At 30.8% G+C, this 20,209-nt stretch overlaps 1 protein-coding gene across 1 annotated transcript; it reads right to left on the bottom strand.

The window, feature by feature from the left end:
- Positions 1-13,951: 13,951 nt before the first annotated feature.
- Positions 13,952-14,734, bottom strand: LOC129966473 (uncharacterized). The gene has a single exon (XM_056080900.1). It carries the CDS (start codon positions 14,732-14,734, stop codon positions 13,952-13,954), a length of 783 nt encoding a protein of 260 aa, XP_055936875.1.
- Between the last annotated feature and the right edge of the window lie 5,475 nt (positions 14,735-20,209).

The following is a 20,209-nucleotide window of genomic DNA, read 5'->3' as shown; positions in this document are numbered from 1 at the left end:
CGAAGGCACCGGGCAGTATGAAAAAAAATACTTATCAGTAAAAAGTTCTAATTAGATGGCGGGAAATAGTAACCGTAACTGTTCCGCGGAAGTATTTGTTTATTTTGTCCGCCATCTTTATTGGCGACTTGGCATTGTTGGCGCAGCTGGGTGCACACTAAAATTCACTTTTACCTTTTTTTTGTTTTATACTATCAAGTAGTAACTATTGAAAGCTTTTGTATTTATTTGAGAAAATTATGATTTGATCAATTTACTGTTATATATATATTTCAGCGCCAATATGCATTTTTAAGGAATATTTTCAAACACATATATATGTATTAAATACATAGATCTGAAAATGTAATTATGAAGAAATATGGATATATACGAGTCTAATATTTTGATCCCATAAATGAAAAATAAATTTATATATTAAAGTGCATACATTTCAGTTTCATAATTCAAGTGAATTTTATTAAACTATATTGAAATGACATTTAAATTTTTAAAAGTTGTTTATATTATTATTTTGCAGTAAATTAATATTACAGTTTTGAGTACATGCATACTTAGCCTTGATATCTGTGTCATTGAAATATTTGATGTTTCATTTGACTATCAAATTATTAAATTAGTGTTAAATCAGTTATTATTAAACTGATGATTATGAAGGAGTTAATTGCTTATTCTGCTATGAGAATGTATTTTAGTTCAAACATAATTTGCTGGTCTTTTTTACCTTTCCGTTTTAATTTTGTTTTTTAATAAATTAAATTGAGAGCCTTACTCATGTCTCAATGAGAATTAAAGTTAATAATTACATTGTAATCTAAATTTGCACGATTTAACTATTGGAAATGTTATACATTGTAATCTAAATTTGCACGATTTAACCATTGGAAATGTTATATATGTAATAGCTTATTGAAAATGTTAAATGTACCTATATTTAAAAAAATTGTGAAAAACTAACAATTTGAAATGATAACATTTATTATTCATGATCAAAAATTTATCCTTTTTTCTTCAATAATATTTTACTAGACTTTTGTTATTGTCAGCTCCATGCCTTTTGAGGTTTGCTTTTTTTTTTACTTATTAATATTTAATAATATATATATATATAATATAACAGATTTTATGATTCAAAATGTTAGTTTTTAATTTTTAATATTTTTATTTTCTGACAACATTTGTAAATCACAGAATCTTATGATGATGTTTTAAAACTCTTAAAATATTAAGATATTATTAGAATTTTATCGTTGTAAAATCAAGCACATCTGAATAACCAGTGTTAGTAGAAGATAAAATATAAAATAAAATCAAGCACATCTAAATAAAGTACAAATGCCAAAAGCTGTGATTTTGTTCATTAAAGTTTAGTATAGAAATATGGCCAATAAAAAAAAAATACATGATAACATAATGCTTAATGTCCATGACAAAATATTTTTTAGTATCTGATTATTAAAGATGTTAAAGTTATGGTACTTTTAATAATCTTACATCTCTATCGCATATTTTATCCCTCAAAATAAGAGCATGAATTGCAATAAATATGACAATGGCCTAGTAACTTTAATATATATTGAAATTTTTGTACTATAATTTTAAAAATACCTATTTACAGTCTTCAACAGATTAATTTTAAGAAAAACTGCATAGCATCAAAAATGAATAGACATTTTTTTTAAGGCTGAGAAATTGCATATGAAACAAGTTTCAGGATTTAAAGTCCTTGTATGTACAGCTTTATTGATTGATCTCAATTTTCTCCATTATTACGATATTGGTATTTAACCGTATGTAATATATCAATGTGATTCTGTTCATTTTTTATGTAAAGTTCAGTTAAGCAGAAAGGCTAAAATTTTGACGGTATCTCTCAGACAGGTTTAAATTATTTCCACATTTGGAAGTATGAGCAATTATTTTTTGCTTATGAGATGAAATGTGTTTTATGTCAGATCCAGAATTACTGATATTCACCTTGTATCATTTTGAAATTGATCACTGTAGGCAAGACATATTCCTTGAGATAAACATGCAAGAAAGGCAGCATTAACATTGCTTTTGTCTTTAGTTTTTTTTTAATGGCATTTTTGAAATAGATTAATATTTCTGTTAAAAATATTTTTTTTTCTCACCCACATAAACTCAAACCCTATTTATTTTGTTAAAGCTAGCATTTGAGTTGGACATCTTTACTATAAAAAGGGAGGAGTTTATGGAAAAAATTAATTATTTTGAAATGTAATAAGAGCAAGATTTTATTTTTGAAATTATTTTAAACAAATTGTTAAATCCATTTCTCAAGTATCCTTTTAAGTAAATAATTGTTGGTTTGATGATACCTAAAATTATTTATGATTTTAATTTGTTATTAACTAATTTTAATATTTTTGAATGATTCCTAAGGGATATTTAAAGAAGAGTGTAAGTGAAACTGATTGCACAAAATATCACTATATATATATATATATATATATATATATTGTAAATAAAGTATAAATATATAATATAAAGAAAATAAATAGTTTAATAAATTCAACCCTGATTCTTGAAGGTAGTACTATTATTTATGGCAGAGTTGATTCTGAAAGGTTTAAGCGTTAAGCTACAGAATTGTATTTAAACATTTTATGTGCATGCGCATTACATTAGGAATTACATGATTACATTAGGAATATTTAACTGGTCTTTTTAATAATTTCACTGTAAAGAATAGCTGGTATTTGAATTAAAAATCAAATCAATCAAACATAAAAAAAATGAAATGGAATTTTATTATTGGAAAATGACTAACTATGCATATATACAAATAAGTCTTCACGACATGAAATGATGATAGTATAATAAAAGACATTAAATATGAAATTTTAAGTTAAAAAGAAGTAAGACTTATCTTTTTAAAAAATTCTTAGATATAATGTGTGTAGAGCTGGTTGTGTGTATTTAAGCCAAGGAAAGATGCCTTCTTGTCACTTTTCGTATTTATTTTGCACACACACACATATAACAACACATGGACGATGACTTCACATATATAAGGTAACACATAATACTATATACAATTAAAGCAGAAATTGCCGCTAACAAAGAGCGAACGAATACTTCTTTTTGCCGCTAACAAAAGAGCGAGCGGTGCCTACTTGCACCAGTTTCACACCAACTCTCAGGGAGAAGTGTTTACAAAAACAGCTTAAGTGCGCTTCCCCCACATTCCAAACATACACATGGGTTAGCGCATACTGCGCCATCTATGTTCAGTATTAATCTTTACTGTATGAATACATATACAAAGAAACAAAAATACAAATAAAGTAATTAAATAAAAACAAAATATTATAAATAATAAAATCACCTAAACATACTCCCACCCATCAAGAAGTCATTCTTGATGCACAGGTAAGATACACAGTTTAACTATAGACCTTTTAAAAAGCCCTTTCAAAGTTTTTAATGTAACTACTCTTATGGCCCCATCCTTGCCAGGATGTATAGTTACAACCTTACCAAGAGGCCATGTTGCTGGGGTAATATTGTCTTCTTTAATAATTGCAATATCACCGATTTTAATGTTTGGATAACAATTTTTTCCATTTTCTCCTGTTTTGTTTTGACATATTACTTCAAAATCTACAATATACAACACAATTTAATACACATTTTTTAACTATTCTTTTAACATTTAATTTCTAAAATGTTTGGCATAAAATACCCATTAACAAATTACCACATGCATGCAAATTTAAAATATGAAAATATTGTACAATCAGAATACTTAATTTATGCTGGTTAGGTAATATGATAGGATGTTTTGCATTATATTGCAAAGATGCATTTTGAAGACGCCCTACCACTCTGAGCAACCCGTCCTTATCAATGAATGGACAAAGTGCTGATAGTGGGCTTTTCTTTAGCATTGGTTGGTTTGACCTTATACAATTGATTTCAGCATCAAAAAATACAGTTTGAACATATTTTACAATAATATTACGAGCAAAAGTTCTTTCCTTTGAAGTTATAGGTTCAATTATACCTGTAGAATTATTAACTTTACCAGTTTTACAATTATTTATAAATCTAATACAAAAACATAATACATTAATTAACTTAGTATATGACGAGTATTTTTCAATTAATGAATCTATTAAGTCATTTTTCAAAATTGCAGCAAATACACATGCAGTTTTTTACTTTTCCTTAAGGACAGAGTCATTGGTTTTGAATACTGGTTGCTTTGGCCAGTCAGCCTCTGATGATGATAGGAAAGTAGGGCCCTCCCACCATAGGCGACAGTCTGGCAGATCCTTTGGAGACAAACCTCTGAATCCTATATCTGCTGGATTTTCCTTTGACGGTACATACCTCCATCTATTTTGAGGGATGAGGTCCAAGATCTCTGACGTCCTGTTGGCAACAAAGGACTTCCAATTTCGAGGAGGTGAAGACAACCAGGAAAGAACAACTTGAGAATCTGTCCAAGCATATATATTAATAACATGATCATTAAAAGTTTTAATTAGAACAGATAATAATCGGGCTAACAGGAGAGCTCCATTTAACTCCAGCCGTGGAATGGATACAGGCTTTAGCGGAGCTACCTTGCTTTTAGCTGCTAAAATAGTGACTTTAGTAGCACCATTATCAGTTCTTTGAACCGCATAAATTACACAGGCATATGCTGATTCCGATGCATCCGAAAATCCATGAAGAGTAATTTCCTTTTCTGTAGTTAGAAGCCATCTCGGAATAGAAATGTGACATATTTGCTGAAATTCCTTTTTGAATTTACGCCACTTAACTGCAAAATGTTCCGGTAAGGCACTGTCCCAATCAAGTTTCAGCAACCATAACTGCTGATAAAAGATTTTTATTAATATTGTGCAGGGTGAAAGAAAACCCAAAGGATCAAATAGCCTTGCTGATTGTGACAGAAAAGATCTTTTGGTGATTTCATTCTCAAAATTAAAGTCAATTTTAAAAACAAAGCAATCAGTAGAAGAGTTCCAAATAAGTCCCAGAGTTTTAGAACAGTTTTCGGGATGAATTTCCACATTAGATTCATTAGCACTCAGGCATTCAGCTAAATTATTTAAGACATGTGGAGAATTAGAACGCCACTTTCTTAAGTGAAATCCTCGGACATCTAGAATTTCCGACAATTTTTGAATTAACGCGATTGCTTCTTCATTAGATTTTGCTCCAGCCATCAAGTCATCCATATAAAAGGAATTTTGAATTATTTTAGATATTTCAGGATTTATAATTTGAGAATCCAAGCCTATTTGATGTAAACATCTAGTAGCTAAAAATGGAGCGGATGAAGTTCCATAAGTTACAGTAGAAAGTTTGTATTCCTTAATAGTGGAATCGGGTGAATTTCTCCACACTATTTTTTGCAAATTTTGATCTTCTGAATCAATTAAAATTTGTCTATACATTTGCTTTATATCGGAAGTGAAAGCAACTTTATTTAGTCTGAATCTGACAAGAATAGTAAATATATCTGGTTGCAATAATTTTCCTACCCCCCAAAACTGAATTCAACGAATTAAAGTTAGGCGGTTTGCAGGATCCATCAAACACAACTCGAAATTTGGTTGTAATGCTGTCTTTCTTTTGCACAGCATAATGAGGAAGAAAGTAATCCGGTTTAGAAAAATCAAAATCTTTATTAGGTGACATATGCCCCAATTCTTCATATTCTCTCATAAAACTCTTGTATTCCATTTCAAATTCTGAGTCAAACTTAAATTTCTTTTCCATAGCTAGAAGCCTAGAAATAGCCATTCCCTTTGTATCTCCTAACTGATTAATGTCCTTATAAACAGGTAATCTTACAACAAATCGACCCTGATCATTTATTCTGTAAGTCGATTTAAAATGATTTTCACAAAATTCTTCTTCATCTGACATAAGAAACTTTTTATCCGGCAACTCTTCCATTTGCCAAAACTTTTGCAAAACAGAATCAATGTTACAATCACTTTCAACGGAAATCAGATGCGATTGTGTGTACGATGATGAAATAGAATCTCTTCGAATCTGACCTGCGACAACCCATCCAAATATTGTGCTTTGCGCAATTGGTTGTCCTTCAGACTCACTAATTTTTCCATTACGAAGGATTGAGAAAAAGCAATCAGAACCTAAAATTATATCACATACTGATGGCCTTGAAAAATCTTCATCTGACAGAGGGATGCCCTTCAAATAATCTAATTCTTTAATGTTAATATTCTCAACTGGGATTTGAGAAGTAACCTTATTTAAAATAAAAGCATTAACTGTCACACATTCTTCACTAAATCTTGACCCAATTTTTAAATTAACTGAGCCACGTGTGGTTCCTGCTTGAACCCCACTTATCCCACTTAGAGACACTCTAGCATTCTTTCTTTTTAGTCCTAAAATATTTATTACACTTTCACTGACAAAACTGGACTCCGAACCATTATCTAGTAAAGCTCTGAATAAGAAAGAATCACCCCCACTATTATACAGTAAAACCTTTGCCGTGGGGAGGAAGGTTATAAATTTGGAGTTGTTTAGACATGTGCTAGAACTAACAGGCCTTTGAGGTTCCACTGATTTATTGCGTTGCGTTTCTCCCCCTGGGCGGATGTCGTCTTCGGAGGGGTGTTTATGGGTTTGATCGTTAGGTTCGGGTTCGGATTCTGAAACACGTGCACTATTTACTACCCTTTTAACATCTTCATGCAAGAGTGAATTATGGTTTCTATTACATATGGTACACTTTAAATGGCTATTAGTGCAATCCTTAATTTTATGAGAATTCAAACATAAAAAGCAAAGATAGTTTCGCTTTACAAAATTCTTCCGAGCATTCAAATCCATATTTCTAAATTTAATACATTTAAACAATTTATGCATTCCCGAACATTTCAAACAATTTTTATCACTTTTATTTCTTTGAATATTTTCACATGCAACAAAATTAGACTTAGTAGGAATTTTAGCATCAGATTCATTATAAACCATTAATTCAAGAGATGAACATCTGGTATTTAAAAATTCCAAGAATTCTTCCCACGTAGGAAATTCTATTTCTGAAGTTTTCACGGACCAAAGTCTTCTTGTTTCAGAATCTAATTTTTGCAATAACAAATGAATTAGCCATGGATCTCTGCTAGATGCCTCTTCTCCTAAAGATTTTAACCCTCTCAAGACCTCATCACTCGTGTCGACTATATTTCGCAAATTCGTGGAATTGGCTTGAGAGATGCCTTTTTGTTCCAAAAATGTTTTGATTAATGCATTAATAATTTTCTTCTTCTTATCATACCTGTCCATTAATTTTCCCCATGCTTCTTCATAGGAATCATTGGACAACGGTATGTGCTTAATTAAAGAAGCGGGTTCATCAGACAACAAACCCTTTAAATACTGAAATTTTTGGCTATTGCTTAGTGAAAGCTGCGAATGAACTGTGGATACAAATAAATCTTTAAAGTTCATCCAATCTTCAAATTTACCAGAAAACACTGGAATAGTAAGTTTCGGTAAACGAAAATTCGAAATAGATTGCACTGAAGAATTTTGTGTTTGAGCAGAATTAAATTGAGATCTATTAAAGACATCAATTTTATTCTGAAACTTTAATTTCAAGGAAAAATATCTATTTTCGAATTCCTCTATTTCAGAATCCTCAACAGTTAATTCTGAATCTAATCTTTCGAATTCTTTCAAAAGTTCTTCTAATCTCTGCAAACGAATCACTACCTCATTTCTTGATTCCAATTCATCTGCAGAATGTTCTAATCTAGTTAAGGAGGCCTTAACCTTGCCTCTTGCTACTTTAATTTGCGTTATGTGTTCCTTATATCTTTTCGGATCGTCCATGTTGAAAAGAAATTATATAACAAATCGTTTGCGAAACGGAACCGAAACTAAAGCAAATTATGTTCGCTCGCAATTCGAGAACTTCTTATTAACTCTTCAGATGTTCTTCTCTTTAAAAACATCAAATTAATAATCAATAAGAATAAGAAATAAATGAAAGAAACTTATCTGTTTCTCATGCTGACATCTCGCCGGTGCCTCCAATTTTTTATGTGTAGAGCTGGTTGTGTGTATTTAAGCCAAGGAAAGATGCCTTCTTGTCACTTTTCGTATTTATTTTGCACACACACACATATAACAACACATGGACGATGACTTCACATATATAAGGTAACACATAATACTATATACAATTAAAGCAGAAATTGCCGCTAACAAAGAGCGAACGAATACTTCTTTTTGCCGCTAACAAAAGAGCGAGCGGTGCCTACTTGCACCAGTTTCACACCAACTCTCAGGGAGAAGTGTTTACAAAAACAGCTTAAGTGCGCTTCCCCCACATTCCAAACATACACATGGGTTAGCGCATACTGCGCCATCTATGTTCAGTATTAATCTTTACTGTATGAATACATATACAAAGAAACAAAAATACAAATAAAGTAATTAAATAAAAACAAAATATTATAAATAATAAAATCACCTAAACATAATGCAAATTAAAAGGATATTTTATCATATATATATATATATATATATATATATATATATATATATATATATATATATATTCTTTTTTGCTGAGATGTTATAATATAAAAATGTTTTCAGTGCTCTTCTTTTCAGCATACAATAAAATCATTTCCTTTTCAGAATACAAAGAAATGTAATTTTAAATATGTATTCTCATTCACCATAACATATTTTTATAAAGATTTTTACTTTTGATTGAAAATGAACATTTTTATATACAAAAAATCTTGTTTTAGAAAAAAAACATTGTATTAGTCTTCAGTAATAATAAAAATATTGAATTATTTTCATATCTCATTACAAAATACAATTTAGTAATTAAAAAAAAACAAGATTTTGTATTTTAATAAATGTTTTTACATAACTAAATGCAAGACATGCATTTAATTCCCAGTTTGATGTAGGATTTAAATTTACATTTGAAGATAATCTTTTGCTCATATTCAATGTCATGCTTACCAACTGCTTAAAAAACTACAAATAATTTATTATTGTACCAATTTTCAATGAAATACTCATCTATATTATAAAAATTACTATACATTATATGTATTATCAACATATATAAACTTCTGAAGATATGTGGATAAAATATTTCAAGTAAATAAAGTGAACTTTTTGAAAGCAATTTGCATGCTTAATAAGCTGAAAAAATTAGTGATATGTGGGAATTCATTGAAAGTTTTGTAAATAAAGATAAATATTAGTTATAATTAGCATCTAATCTTATACCTGTTTACTAGACATGAGCAATTTCAAAAATAGAATTGTTTAACAAGTTGAACACAATTGGAAGTTTAATTGTAACATACATAATATATTTATTTAATTCTGGAATGCAACTACAATTAAGATTTGAAAAGATTATTAAAACAATTAAGATTAAAAACATTTTATATATATATATATATAATATTCACGCTACTATCATATTTAGAAATAATCCAAAGTAAATTTGAAATACATACTACAATCACATCTAAAATTAATTAAAAAATAAGTTTGGATTATTTTGAGTGTGTACTACAATAATGGTTATAAATAATTGAAAACCGGTTCATAATTTTTCTAGTTCACACAATAATTACATTTGTAAATGACTGAAAACAGATAATAGTTTTTCAATAATTTTATTTATAAATAACTGATAAAATATTTAAAATTATTATGGCTTTTGATGCTGGATTTAATGCATTAACAAAATATATTAATATAAAATTATGCTGGATAATTACACTACTTTTGTTACTGACTTGCTGAATTAATATTCTAACTTAAAAGATTTAAAGCTATTGCTTTAGATTCACTGGCAGAAAGGACAGAAATATTTTTTCATTACTTGAAATTTTTTCTTGTAAAAAAAAGCATCTCTGCTGCTCAAGATGTTTGTTGGCAGGAGAATTACTTTTGGTTTGAAAAGTAGCAGCATGTGGTTTTAAATTACATCTTAAAGCATTCAAAATGGGCATAATAAAAGAAATTTTTGTTTGAGCAACATTTAATTCTTCTGCCGTAACATTTAATTCTTCTGCCGTAACAAGGGAATCAATAACTTTATTACAATATTCCCTCAGTTTTTCTCGTTGTGGTGATAAAGGCATCACAGATTCGTTGTTATTTACATACTTTATAAGTGAATTTGATTCATTAAAAGTTAAATTATTAGTTTCATTGGTTGGTCTGGGAGATGAAATTGATGCTATTGAGGAAGATCGATTAGTCCATAATGTATTTGTCATGATCTGACTCCATGTAAGGGTTTGGAAGCAATCACTCCTCGGTTATATCAAAAATATAGCTTTATTAGACACACAACAACATCGCACGCTCTGTCCCTCGGAGCTACTCTGGTTATGTTTTTCTCCGCTCCCCGAGAGGCGGGAAACTGAGTCATGCTGCGCATTCAAGGCCAATTTATGATTAATGGAGATGAAACGCATATCAAACTTAGGCGCGCTTTCTCTGAGAGAATTAGAACGATCGCTACAGAGTATGCCCCCAGTGACAAAGTCACGATAACATATATACAATATATACAAACCAGGATACAATGCCAATGTTTGAAAAACAATTATAAACATTGCGAAATTGACATAGGTACAACTTAGAGATATGTGTAGCATATGCAAAATGAATAAAAATAATATATGCAATGTATTTAGAATAATAATATATGCAAGAATATAGAGAACAATAATGTATGCAAAATTCACATGAATATGTAAAAATATATAATAATAAAATACAGGTGGCATTTATACAATATAAGTAACTAGATGCTTAGGAAATCTGACTGTACGGCCATATCTAGTTATAGTGGACGGTTTAGTAGGGTTTGGTGGAACAGTAGGCTTCTCAAGGATTGGTTGAGATTGAGAAGGTTCTGGTTGATCAGTATCGTCTGCTAGTAGATAGGCAGGTTTTACTCGATCAATTGACACTGTAATGTGTTTTCCATTTAAATCAATAATGAAATTCTTATCATTTCTGCTAAGAACCAAGTGGGGTCCAGTATAAGGTGGTGTCAGTGGAGGATTTACCTTATCTGATCTTAAGAAAATATGCGAACAATTTTTCAATGAGGGATTGACATAAACTTTTGGGGTGCCATGAAGGGCAGTGGAAACAGGATTCAAAGACCTCATTGTGTTTATTAAATTATTCACATAAGTGGTGTTAATGGTTTGATTTATAGAACCGCTTGTCACTAGATCAGAAGGTAATCGTAAGGTAGTGCCATAAACAAGTTGTGCACAAGTAGCTTTAATATCTACCTTAAGAGCTGAGCGCAAACCTAATAATACTATTGGAAGTATTTCGGTCCATTTACTATTGTTATGTGCCTTAAGAGCACTCTTAAGATGCCTATGAAGTCTTTCAATTATCCCGTTCGCCTGAGGATGATAGGAAGCGCTGCGAATTCTGTTGCAGCCCAACATGCGAGTGAGTTCTCTGAACAGATTCGATTGGAAATTTGTACCTTGGTCAGTTGTAATTGTGACTGGGCATCCAAATCTGGAAATCCAACCATTCACCAAGGCACGAGCCGTTGTTTCCGCTGTCATATCAGGCGTTGGGATTACTTCAGGCCATCTAGTAAATCTATCAATGATAGTCATGCAATATTGATTGCCTTCGGAAGAAGGGAGAGGACCTATAAAATCTATATGTATGTGTGAAAAGCGGGCATCTGGTAGGGCAAATGTGCCAATGGAAGATTTTGTATGCCGCGTCACTTTAGCTCGTTGGCATTTAACACAGCTGCGAACCATAGATTTTATATCTTTGCGCATGCCAGGCCATACGAATCGCTTAGCGATTAATTCTATTGAGGCTGCAATTCCTGGGTGAGAGAAAAAATGGAGCGTTTTAAAAATTAGTTGCCGCATGTTTTTAGGAACAAAAGGTCGGGGTTGTTTTTGAGATACATCACAGTACAGATGAACGTCCTCAAGAGGGAAATACTGTTCCTCAATTCTTAAGGATGAATTATTGGACTTTAAAAGTTGTAGTAGTTCATCATCAGTTGATTGAGCAGAAGCGAATTCCTTAAAATCAATTACAGTAGGGGATATTTCATCTATTTCAATTCGTGATAGTGCATCTGCAACAGTATTTTCAGAGCCTTTTGTGTATCTAATATCAGTAGAAAATTGGGATATGAAATCCAAATGGCGTAATTGGCGAGGACTACATTTTTCAGTATTTTGATGGAAGGCATATGTTAAAGGTTTCTGGTCAGTGTAAATGACAAAAGTTCTACCTTCAAGCATATGGCGGAATTTTTTGACAGAGGAATATATAGCAAATAGTTCACGGTCGTAAGTAGACCAATTCTTTTGAGATTTACTCAATTTTGAAGAATAAAATGCTATTGGTTCCCACTGATTATTTGACAGTTGCATTAAAGAGCCGCCAACAGCTGCGTTTGAAGCATCTACCCACAAGCTTAATTGAGCACCAGGTATGGGATGCCTCAAAAGCGTTGCTTTAGCAATTGCTTCTTTAGAAGCATTAAAGGAAATTGTTGCTGCATCGTTCCATTGTAATTGCTCAGTCGAATTGGGAGCTTTGGAACGAGGGTGCTTCTTTTTATTTTTGTGCCCTTCAAGAAATTTTACAATGGGTTCTAGAATATCAGCAGCTTTAGGAATGCAACGGCGATAAAAATTGAAAAGTCCTAAATAACGGCGCAATTGAGTCAAGGTTGTGGGCTGGGGAAATTCTAGAATACATTTTACACGATCAGACAAAGGTTCAATTCCTTCCCCTGATAACTTGAATCCCAGAAATTCAATTGTAGACTGCCCAAATTGACATTTTTCAACATTTATACACAAACCATATTCATTTAATTTTTTAAATAAGATATCTAAATGTTGTAAGTGATCATTTGCATTTTCAGAAGCAACCAGTAGGTCATCAACAAAAGCGTAAACAAATGGTAAGTCCCTAGTGACCTCGTCAATAAAGCGCTGGAAGGTTGATGAGGCATTACAAAGACCAAACTGCATTCGCAAGCTCTCAAAAAGACCAAATGGAGTGCATATTGCAGTTTTATGCACATCATCAGGGTTGATAGGAATTTGATGGTATGCTTTGACGAGATCAATGTGACTGAACATTTGTTTACCATGCAATTCAGATGTAAAATCAGCAATACAAGGAATAGGATATTTGTCTTTGATGGTTTGTGCATTAAGTGCACGATAGTCACCAACAGGTCGCCATTCAACAGACCCCTTTTTAGGCACCATGTGCAAAGGAGAAGAATATGCACTTTTAGAAGGTCTCATATGACCAAGATGGATCATGCGCTGAAATTCAGCTTTGGCTATTTTTAGCCTGTCTGGAGCTAACCTTCTAGGTTTAGCTGAGACAGGAGGACCTTTGGTATTGATATAATGCATAGTATTATGCTTAACAGACTGATTAGGGTCTGGCAATTTAGTAATTGCAGGATATTTCATTAACAATTTTCCATAAACATTATTTACAAATACAGATTTTACAGAAAAAATTGAACATAGACGTAGTTTAGCATGCACTTTTAAATTAGTAATATTATCAATTAAACGTTTATTTCTTAAATCTGGTGATAAGTTAAAATGGTACAAAAAATCGGCACCAATAATAGCACAAGAAACATTACAAATATAAAATGAATATGTGAAATTTCTACGTAAACCAAAATTTACAGTTATAGACTTTCTGCCATAAACATTTATTGCAGTACCATTTGCGGCACGAAAGGTTTGCATAACAGGCATTTGTCTGTCTCTTTTAGAAGCAACAATTAAACTGGCGTCACTGCCGGAATCAATCAAAAAAGAAATACCTGTGTTATGTTCACGTAGAAAGAGACGACGAGAAGTATATTCAGAGGAAGAGTCCGCCGCCGCTACTCTTCCGGAACAGGGTTTCCCTTAAAAGAGCAAGGCGGAATGCACCTTGTAGCTTTCTCTTGGAATCGAAAGTGATACCAGCAGTATCTATTGCCCCCTGATTTTGAGCGAGCACGACGAGTACGGCTAGGAGACCGAAATCGACGGCGAGAACGTCGGAGATCAGCCACTTCCTTGCGCAATTCCTTGATTTCGTTTTGAAGCAAATCCATGTCCGATTTAAGCTCTTTCACAGATGAAGAGTTGCGTTCACTTCCGGAAGAAATAGTGCTAACTGAGGTGGAATTGATGTCCAGAATTCTATCAGCTACATCTGCTGCCTTGTCTGAAGAAATCGGTGAAATGGAGGCCAAAATAGTTTGCACAGGTACTGGCATTGCTTGATTGAATAATTCAAACAGCAAGGAATCATCGATGTTATGGCTTTCGGCTCGCCTTTTCATGATACGAAGCAATTCACTGGGCTTCCGATCACCTAAGCTTTCACCAGCCAAAAGTCGTCGAATTTCCTGCGTCTTTGATTCGGAACAGCGTTCGATAACTTTCGTTTTGAGATCCGAATATGGATCCGTGGAATCCGGTTGAATTATTACATCCCGCACAACAGTGGCAATTTCGGGAGGTAAGTGAGCCACGACGTAATTGTATTTCGTCTTGCTTTCAGTAATGGCTTTCGGAGAAGCCAATTCGAAAGTGGAGTCGAGCATATGAAACCAAAGTGCAGGATCCGGCTTTATGAATGGCGGGATTACTACCGCCGCTGTTTCAGCTGTAGCCATATTGATAAGGAAATTTAAATTCTCAACGAAATAGATTTAAATTAAAGTCCGTAGTCACCACTGAGGAAGATCGATTAGTCCATAATGTATTTGTCATGATCTGACTCCATGTAAGGGTTTGGAAGCAATCACTCCTCGGTTATATCAAAAATATAGCTTTATTAGACACACAACAACATCGCACGCTCTGTCCCTCGGAGCTACTCTGGTTATGTTTTTCTCCGCTCCCCGAGAGGCGGGAAACTGAGTCATGCTGCGCATTCAAGGCCAATTTATGATTAATGGAGATGAAACGCATATCAAACTTAGGCGCGCTTTCTCTGAGAGAATTAGAACGATCGCTACACTATATTTTCATTAAGATTGCAAGCACATACATAAATGTAATGTCTTCCAAACCTAAAATGTGTACAACTGATGATTTTCATCAGTTTGATGAAGAAAATAGTTTTAAAATTAATTCTGATATTTAAGTGAAAAATTAAATCCCAACATGTTATTTACCGAGAAGTGCAGATCAAAGGAGGCAGAGTGCAAAAAGTTATGTTTGGAAATATTAGAATTAATAGAAATTCCTCAGATTAAAGAAATCATGTTAAATAATGAGTTAGCTTGAATAATTTAGTAGCTGCTATGCGTGGGGTTTTGAATCTTAAAAATAATCTGGCTTCTCTTACACCTAAATTATATGGTGCACCTAATCAAAAAATTAATCCTCAGATTAAGTTTTTTAAAACTTCACCTACAAAAAAAAAAGGAACTGCTCGGTCCATGAAAATTGCAATAAGATGCCAAAATTAAATGATGAATCTAATAATCTTTTTGTGCAAGAGGCAGATTTAAAATCCTTTAATGTTAAAAATTCTGAATGTGTTAATCTTGATGTGTTTCATAGATTTAATAAGTTTAATGTCACAAATCCTACTGCTACAATATTAACTATTAATAATATTGATCTTTCATTTTATATGTTAAAGTTTTTAGATCTATATGTTACTGTCAAAGAGAAAAATATCTTAAATCAATATCATCCAATTTCAAAAAAGATTGGCTATATGATTCAGTTATTGGTGCATTTAACTTTGTATTAACTGAAAGATTCACAAATTTCAAAGCTATAGAATCTTTACGCTCTCTTTTGATTTTTAATCAAAAATACATTCTGAAAACATTCTCTTTTGATTTTTAATCAAAAAATTTCCTTGGGTTCGAGAAATAGCAAATTTTGGTTTTCTTATAATTCCTGTAAATTTAAATTCCCATTGGATTTTAAATATAGCTGATTTGAAAAATAAAATATTTTGACCCATTTTGTTATAAGCCAGATAAGGATACCTCAGCATTAATAAACTGTTGTATTAACCCTTTCTAGGGCCATGGGAAGTATGCTTCAAACCAAATTTATCAATCTTTGTATGAAATTATGTAGGTTGGCATAAATTCTGAAAATTTTTTTAGAGATGCTTCAGTTCTTTATCTCACACAAAATGATGTGTCTTGATTTATACTTAATTATTAATTAACCAAACTAATTAATTAATCAAATTAATTTTATCTAATAAATTAAATGAATCCTTTTCCTTAATTTATTTCAAGCCTAAAAATATTTTAACATAATATGACTAGAAAAATAATGGCCCATTAAAGGGTTAAATTACTCGCTCGATGCAAATAGCCACTGGCAGATTGTTTTTTTACTTCATGTAAAAGAAATAGAGGATTTTAATTGTGGTGTCTATATTAGTTACTATGTGTATCAAAAATTAAATAATTTTTCATTGACTGAAAATTACGATATAGTTGCTTTTAGAGCATTAATGTTTGTACAAATTACTGCAGGCTTAAATTTTTTAAATGCTAGTTTTGTTTTGAATACACATTTTCAGCATTGTATGCTCATTATATTTCTTTAAGTAATTGAAAGAAATGGGAATTGGACTGTACATCATTAATGTTTTAAACTTTAAATTAATAAAATTCCTAATGGTTGGGTTTAGATGATTGTCTAGACATTTTCTGGCTTTCACTTAAGCTCTTAACTTTTAGGAAAATTCCTTGTTTATTTCAGTTTCAGTAACAATGAAATGTGAATTATCAGTGTAGCATTGATGTGATAATAGAGAACCCAACTTCCTAGTAAGTATATGGAATTTAAATCTGTAATATAAATGAAAAGATTTTGATGTGAATTCTAGATATTGAAGTGTCTGCTTTTTTATGTGCTTGAAGGGTTGAAAAAATTGTTAAGTATTCATGTTGTTGCTTGCATTATTAAAAATCCCATTTTATTTATTTTGTCTTCTAATTAAGGAATAACATTCCCAATGGTTGGGTTTAAGTGTTTGTCTAGATATTTTCTGGCTTTCTCTTAAGCTTTTAACTTTTAGGAAAATTCCTTTTAAGTATTTTAGATTCCGCTGAAGTAATCAATTCATGAATGTTCAAGAAGCTTTTTAAATGTGGGAAGCTTTATTTAACGTAAGCTGAAATGTGCTCTAAATTTTTTTGCGTAATAGTAAATGGAAATTCAGTTTGTTTGTTAGTTTTATTTGCATCCGAAATAATCCTCTATAATAAGAATGGAAAAAGTAGTCATTTTTTATTAAAATTGTTACATTTTCTTGTTACTTATAAATTTATCAATTAACAGTGAGCTTAAAAATCGTATTCACTTTCTTCATATTATTTCTAGATTTTTTTTTGTCCTTGTTTTTGGCAATAACCTTTGAATGTTACAACAAAAAAATAATTGTTTTCAATTTTCAATCAGTTTTTAAATAATTTAAACATGTGTTTCAACAATATGTTCGTATACACACACACCAGACATATAACATGCAAAAATGCATGATGCTTGTATGAAGAAAAAAGATCTTTCAATGTTTCGCTATCATATTAAAAAAAGTTGAAATTAATAGGTTATAAAAAAACTAAAACTAAAAGGCTCACAAAACAAACTAAATGCAGGAAAATGTAAATCTTTACACGTATCTACGAAATAAAATATGAAACATGATATTTTTTAGAACTAATTCCAGAAATTGGTTTCTTTAACTTAAAATATCTTTTATTTATTCGATAGTTATAGTCGGGTCAATGTCTGGAGTTTTCTTTGACCTATTCATGTGTATGTTTGCAATATAAATATTTAAAGATATATATATATAAACTGAGATTTTATGAGTTGAAATGAAAATGTTAGTTTTTATTAACAAAAATACTTCTTAAAATTTTTATTTGCTGAAAAAATTTGTGAATCATATCATTTTATGATGATGCTTTAGAACTCTAAATATTAATGTATAATCCGTATTTGTTCATTATAAAATCAAGCACATCTCAATAAAGTACAAATGCCAAAAGCTGTGATTTTTATAGAAATATGGGCAGTAAAAAAATCATGTTAGAATTTAAAATTATCAATTTTATTATTTATCGGATGTCTTTGCCGACATGGCTGGTTTGTCAGGATATTGGTTGTCCTTAATTTCCATTATGTTCAAAATTTGACACTGTAGGTTAAATGATGTGGCCTGTAGAGAATTCACACACATTCATTCAACTTTATTATTATTATAATAAAGATTATTTTTTTAAAAAAATGGATCAAAAGTAATAAATTTTGTGCTTTTGACAAGACAACTGACAGTAAAATAATTTTAATAGTATGTAAATATATGATATAGAAAATGAAAAAAAAAATGTTTTCTTTACATCACATAATAGTTATATATTATAAAAGAACCAATAAATATATATATATATTTATGATTATTTGAGGTGTTTTTTTTTTAATTTAAAGTCTAAAAAATACTTTATTTAAAGATTTATATCAGTATATGTTCTGATACCTGAAGTATACAAGGAAGATTCGCAAAAAATCATTACTCCTCTTCAAATTATGTTAACCATTTCAAAATCATTATACAAAAATAAGCAAATATTAAAAATGATATTGCTTTGTTAAAAAGATTCTTTAGTTTCAATATTTGTTTATTTCTGTAAAATGTGTTAAATTTATATGTGCTATACTAATCTAAATACTATGGCAGGAAATAGAAAAGGTGAAATATTAAGAGAAAACTTCTGCAAGCATGCTAATAAATCACTCCAGCTGGCTTATTTAATTTCAAAATAAGACTTAATTCAAAAGAATGTTTTTTATTGGACAGGGCCCTGTCTATATAGTTTATTAGTATTCTTAAGTCCAATACTCAGATTATTTTGCAAACTTTCCGTACTTTTACCTTTACTTTAAAATTACTTTTTACCCGGTTATCTGAAAGACATTGTAATGTTTCCTTAGTAAATAAAAACCGCCCTCCTAAAAAAAGTCACAAATGTAAATGTCCTAATTTTGGGGTAATTTCGAAATACATTTTTTATATTTCTGAAGCAAAAACTTGGTTTTTAAAAATTATTGGAACAATAGAATATCTTGAATTATTTATTTATATGGAGAGTTTTAAAATATGTTGCAGGTTACACTTTCATATGCTTACCTTCATCTTCTACGCTATTTCATAAAAAATATTGCAACAATCGGTAATTAATAAATGAAAATGGTTGATGTATTCAAAACAAGTATTTAAATAATACATATAATTATTAATATAATCAAAAAAAAATTTTTATTATCATCGAAAGTTATTGTTCTAAATTAATTGAGTTTGTTGAAATTTTTAGTTTTAAAAACTTTGTTTCTTGTCTATGAATAATTTAATCGATAAAGTTTTATCAAAGTTGATGTAAAAAATATTAGATATTGATTAAAAATCGACATTCAATTGTTTCTTTGACGATCTATGCCTTTCTTCTTTTTTTCGCATGTTTTATTCATTAATTTTTTAATTAAATTATACAGTCTGCCATTCAAGAAATTTATTTTTATTTTCCTTAAATAGTTAAAATAGTGGACTATGAGTTATTTTATTGTTTGAATTAATCACTTGATTATAAACTAAATTGGTATAAACTGAGTACCAAAATTTCTATCTCGAATTAAATCATCGAAATCTTCTCCCCGGCGTGTAAAATTTCAGTTTATTTTACTTTCCAGTTATTCTTTTTGAAAAGAAAACTTCCCCATTAAATTCATAATAATATCAATTATCCATTTGACTTTACTAGTGATGACTTCATCTAGCCTTTAGAGATTTTTTTTTGTTAAAATAACAGACTTGTCTACTGAAGAAGTGACCTTTTCTTATTTTTTATATAGATATATACAAACTCTCAATTCTTACGCATGCACTGAAAAGATGAAAACTTCGTCACTTTTACTTATTAAACGAACCCTCAAGCATAGCCACGCCTCCTCCAGGATTTTGACACGGTGTGGCGAATTGGAATCAGCGAGGATAGAACCAGGGACCTTGTGGTTCGCATCCCAGTAACATGACCACAATACAAAAGCAATTGCTCGGGGGGCGTAGCTGTTAACTGGCTTATAAGCTTTCACCACACGGTACATTT

Source organism: Argiope bruennichi, chromosome 4 (genome assembly GCF_947563725.1).
Source record: "Argiope bruennichi chromosome 4, qqArgBrue1.1, whole genome shotgun sequence".
Taxonomy (NCBI): Eukaryota; Metazoa; Arthropoda; class Arachnida; order Araneae; family Araneidae; genus Argiope; species Argiope bruennichi.
The sequence above is the reverse complement of the archived record's forward strand: the minus strand, read 5'-3'. Positions and strand labels throughout refer to the sequence as shown.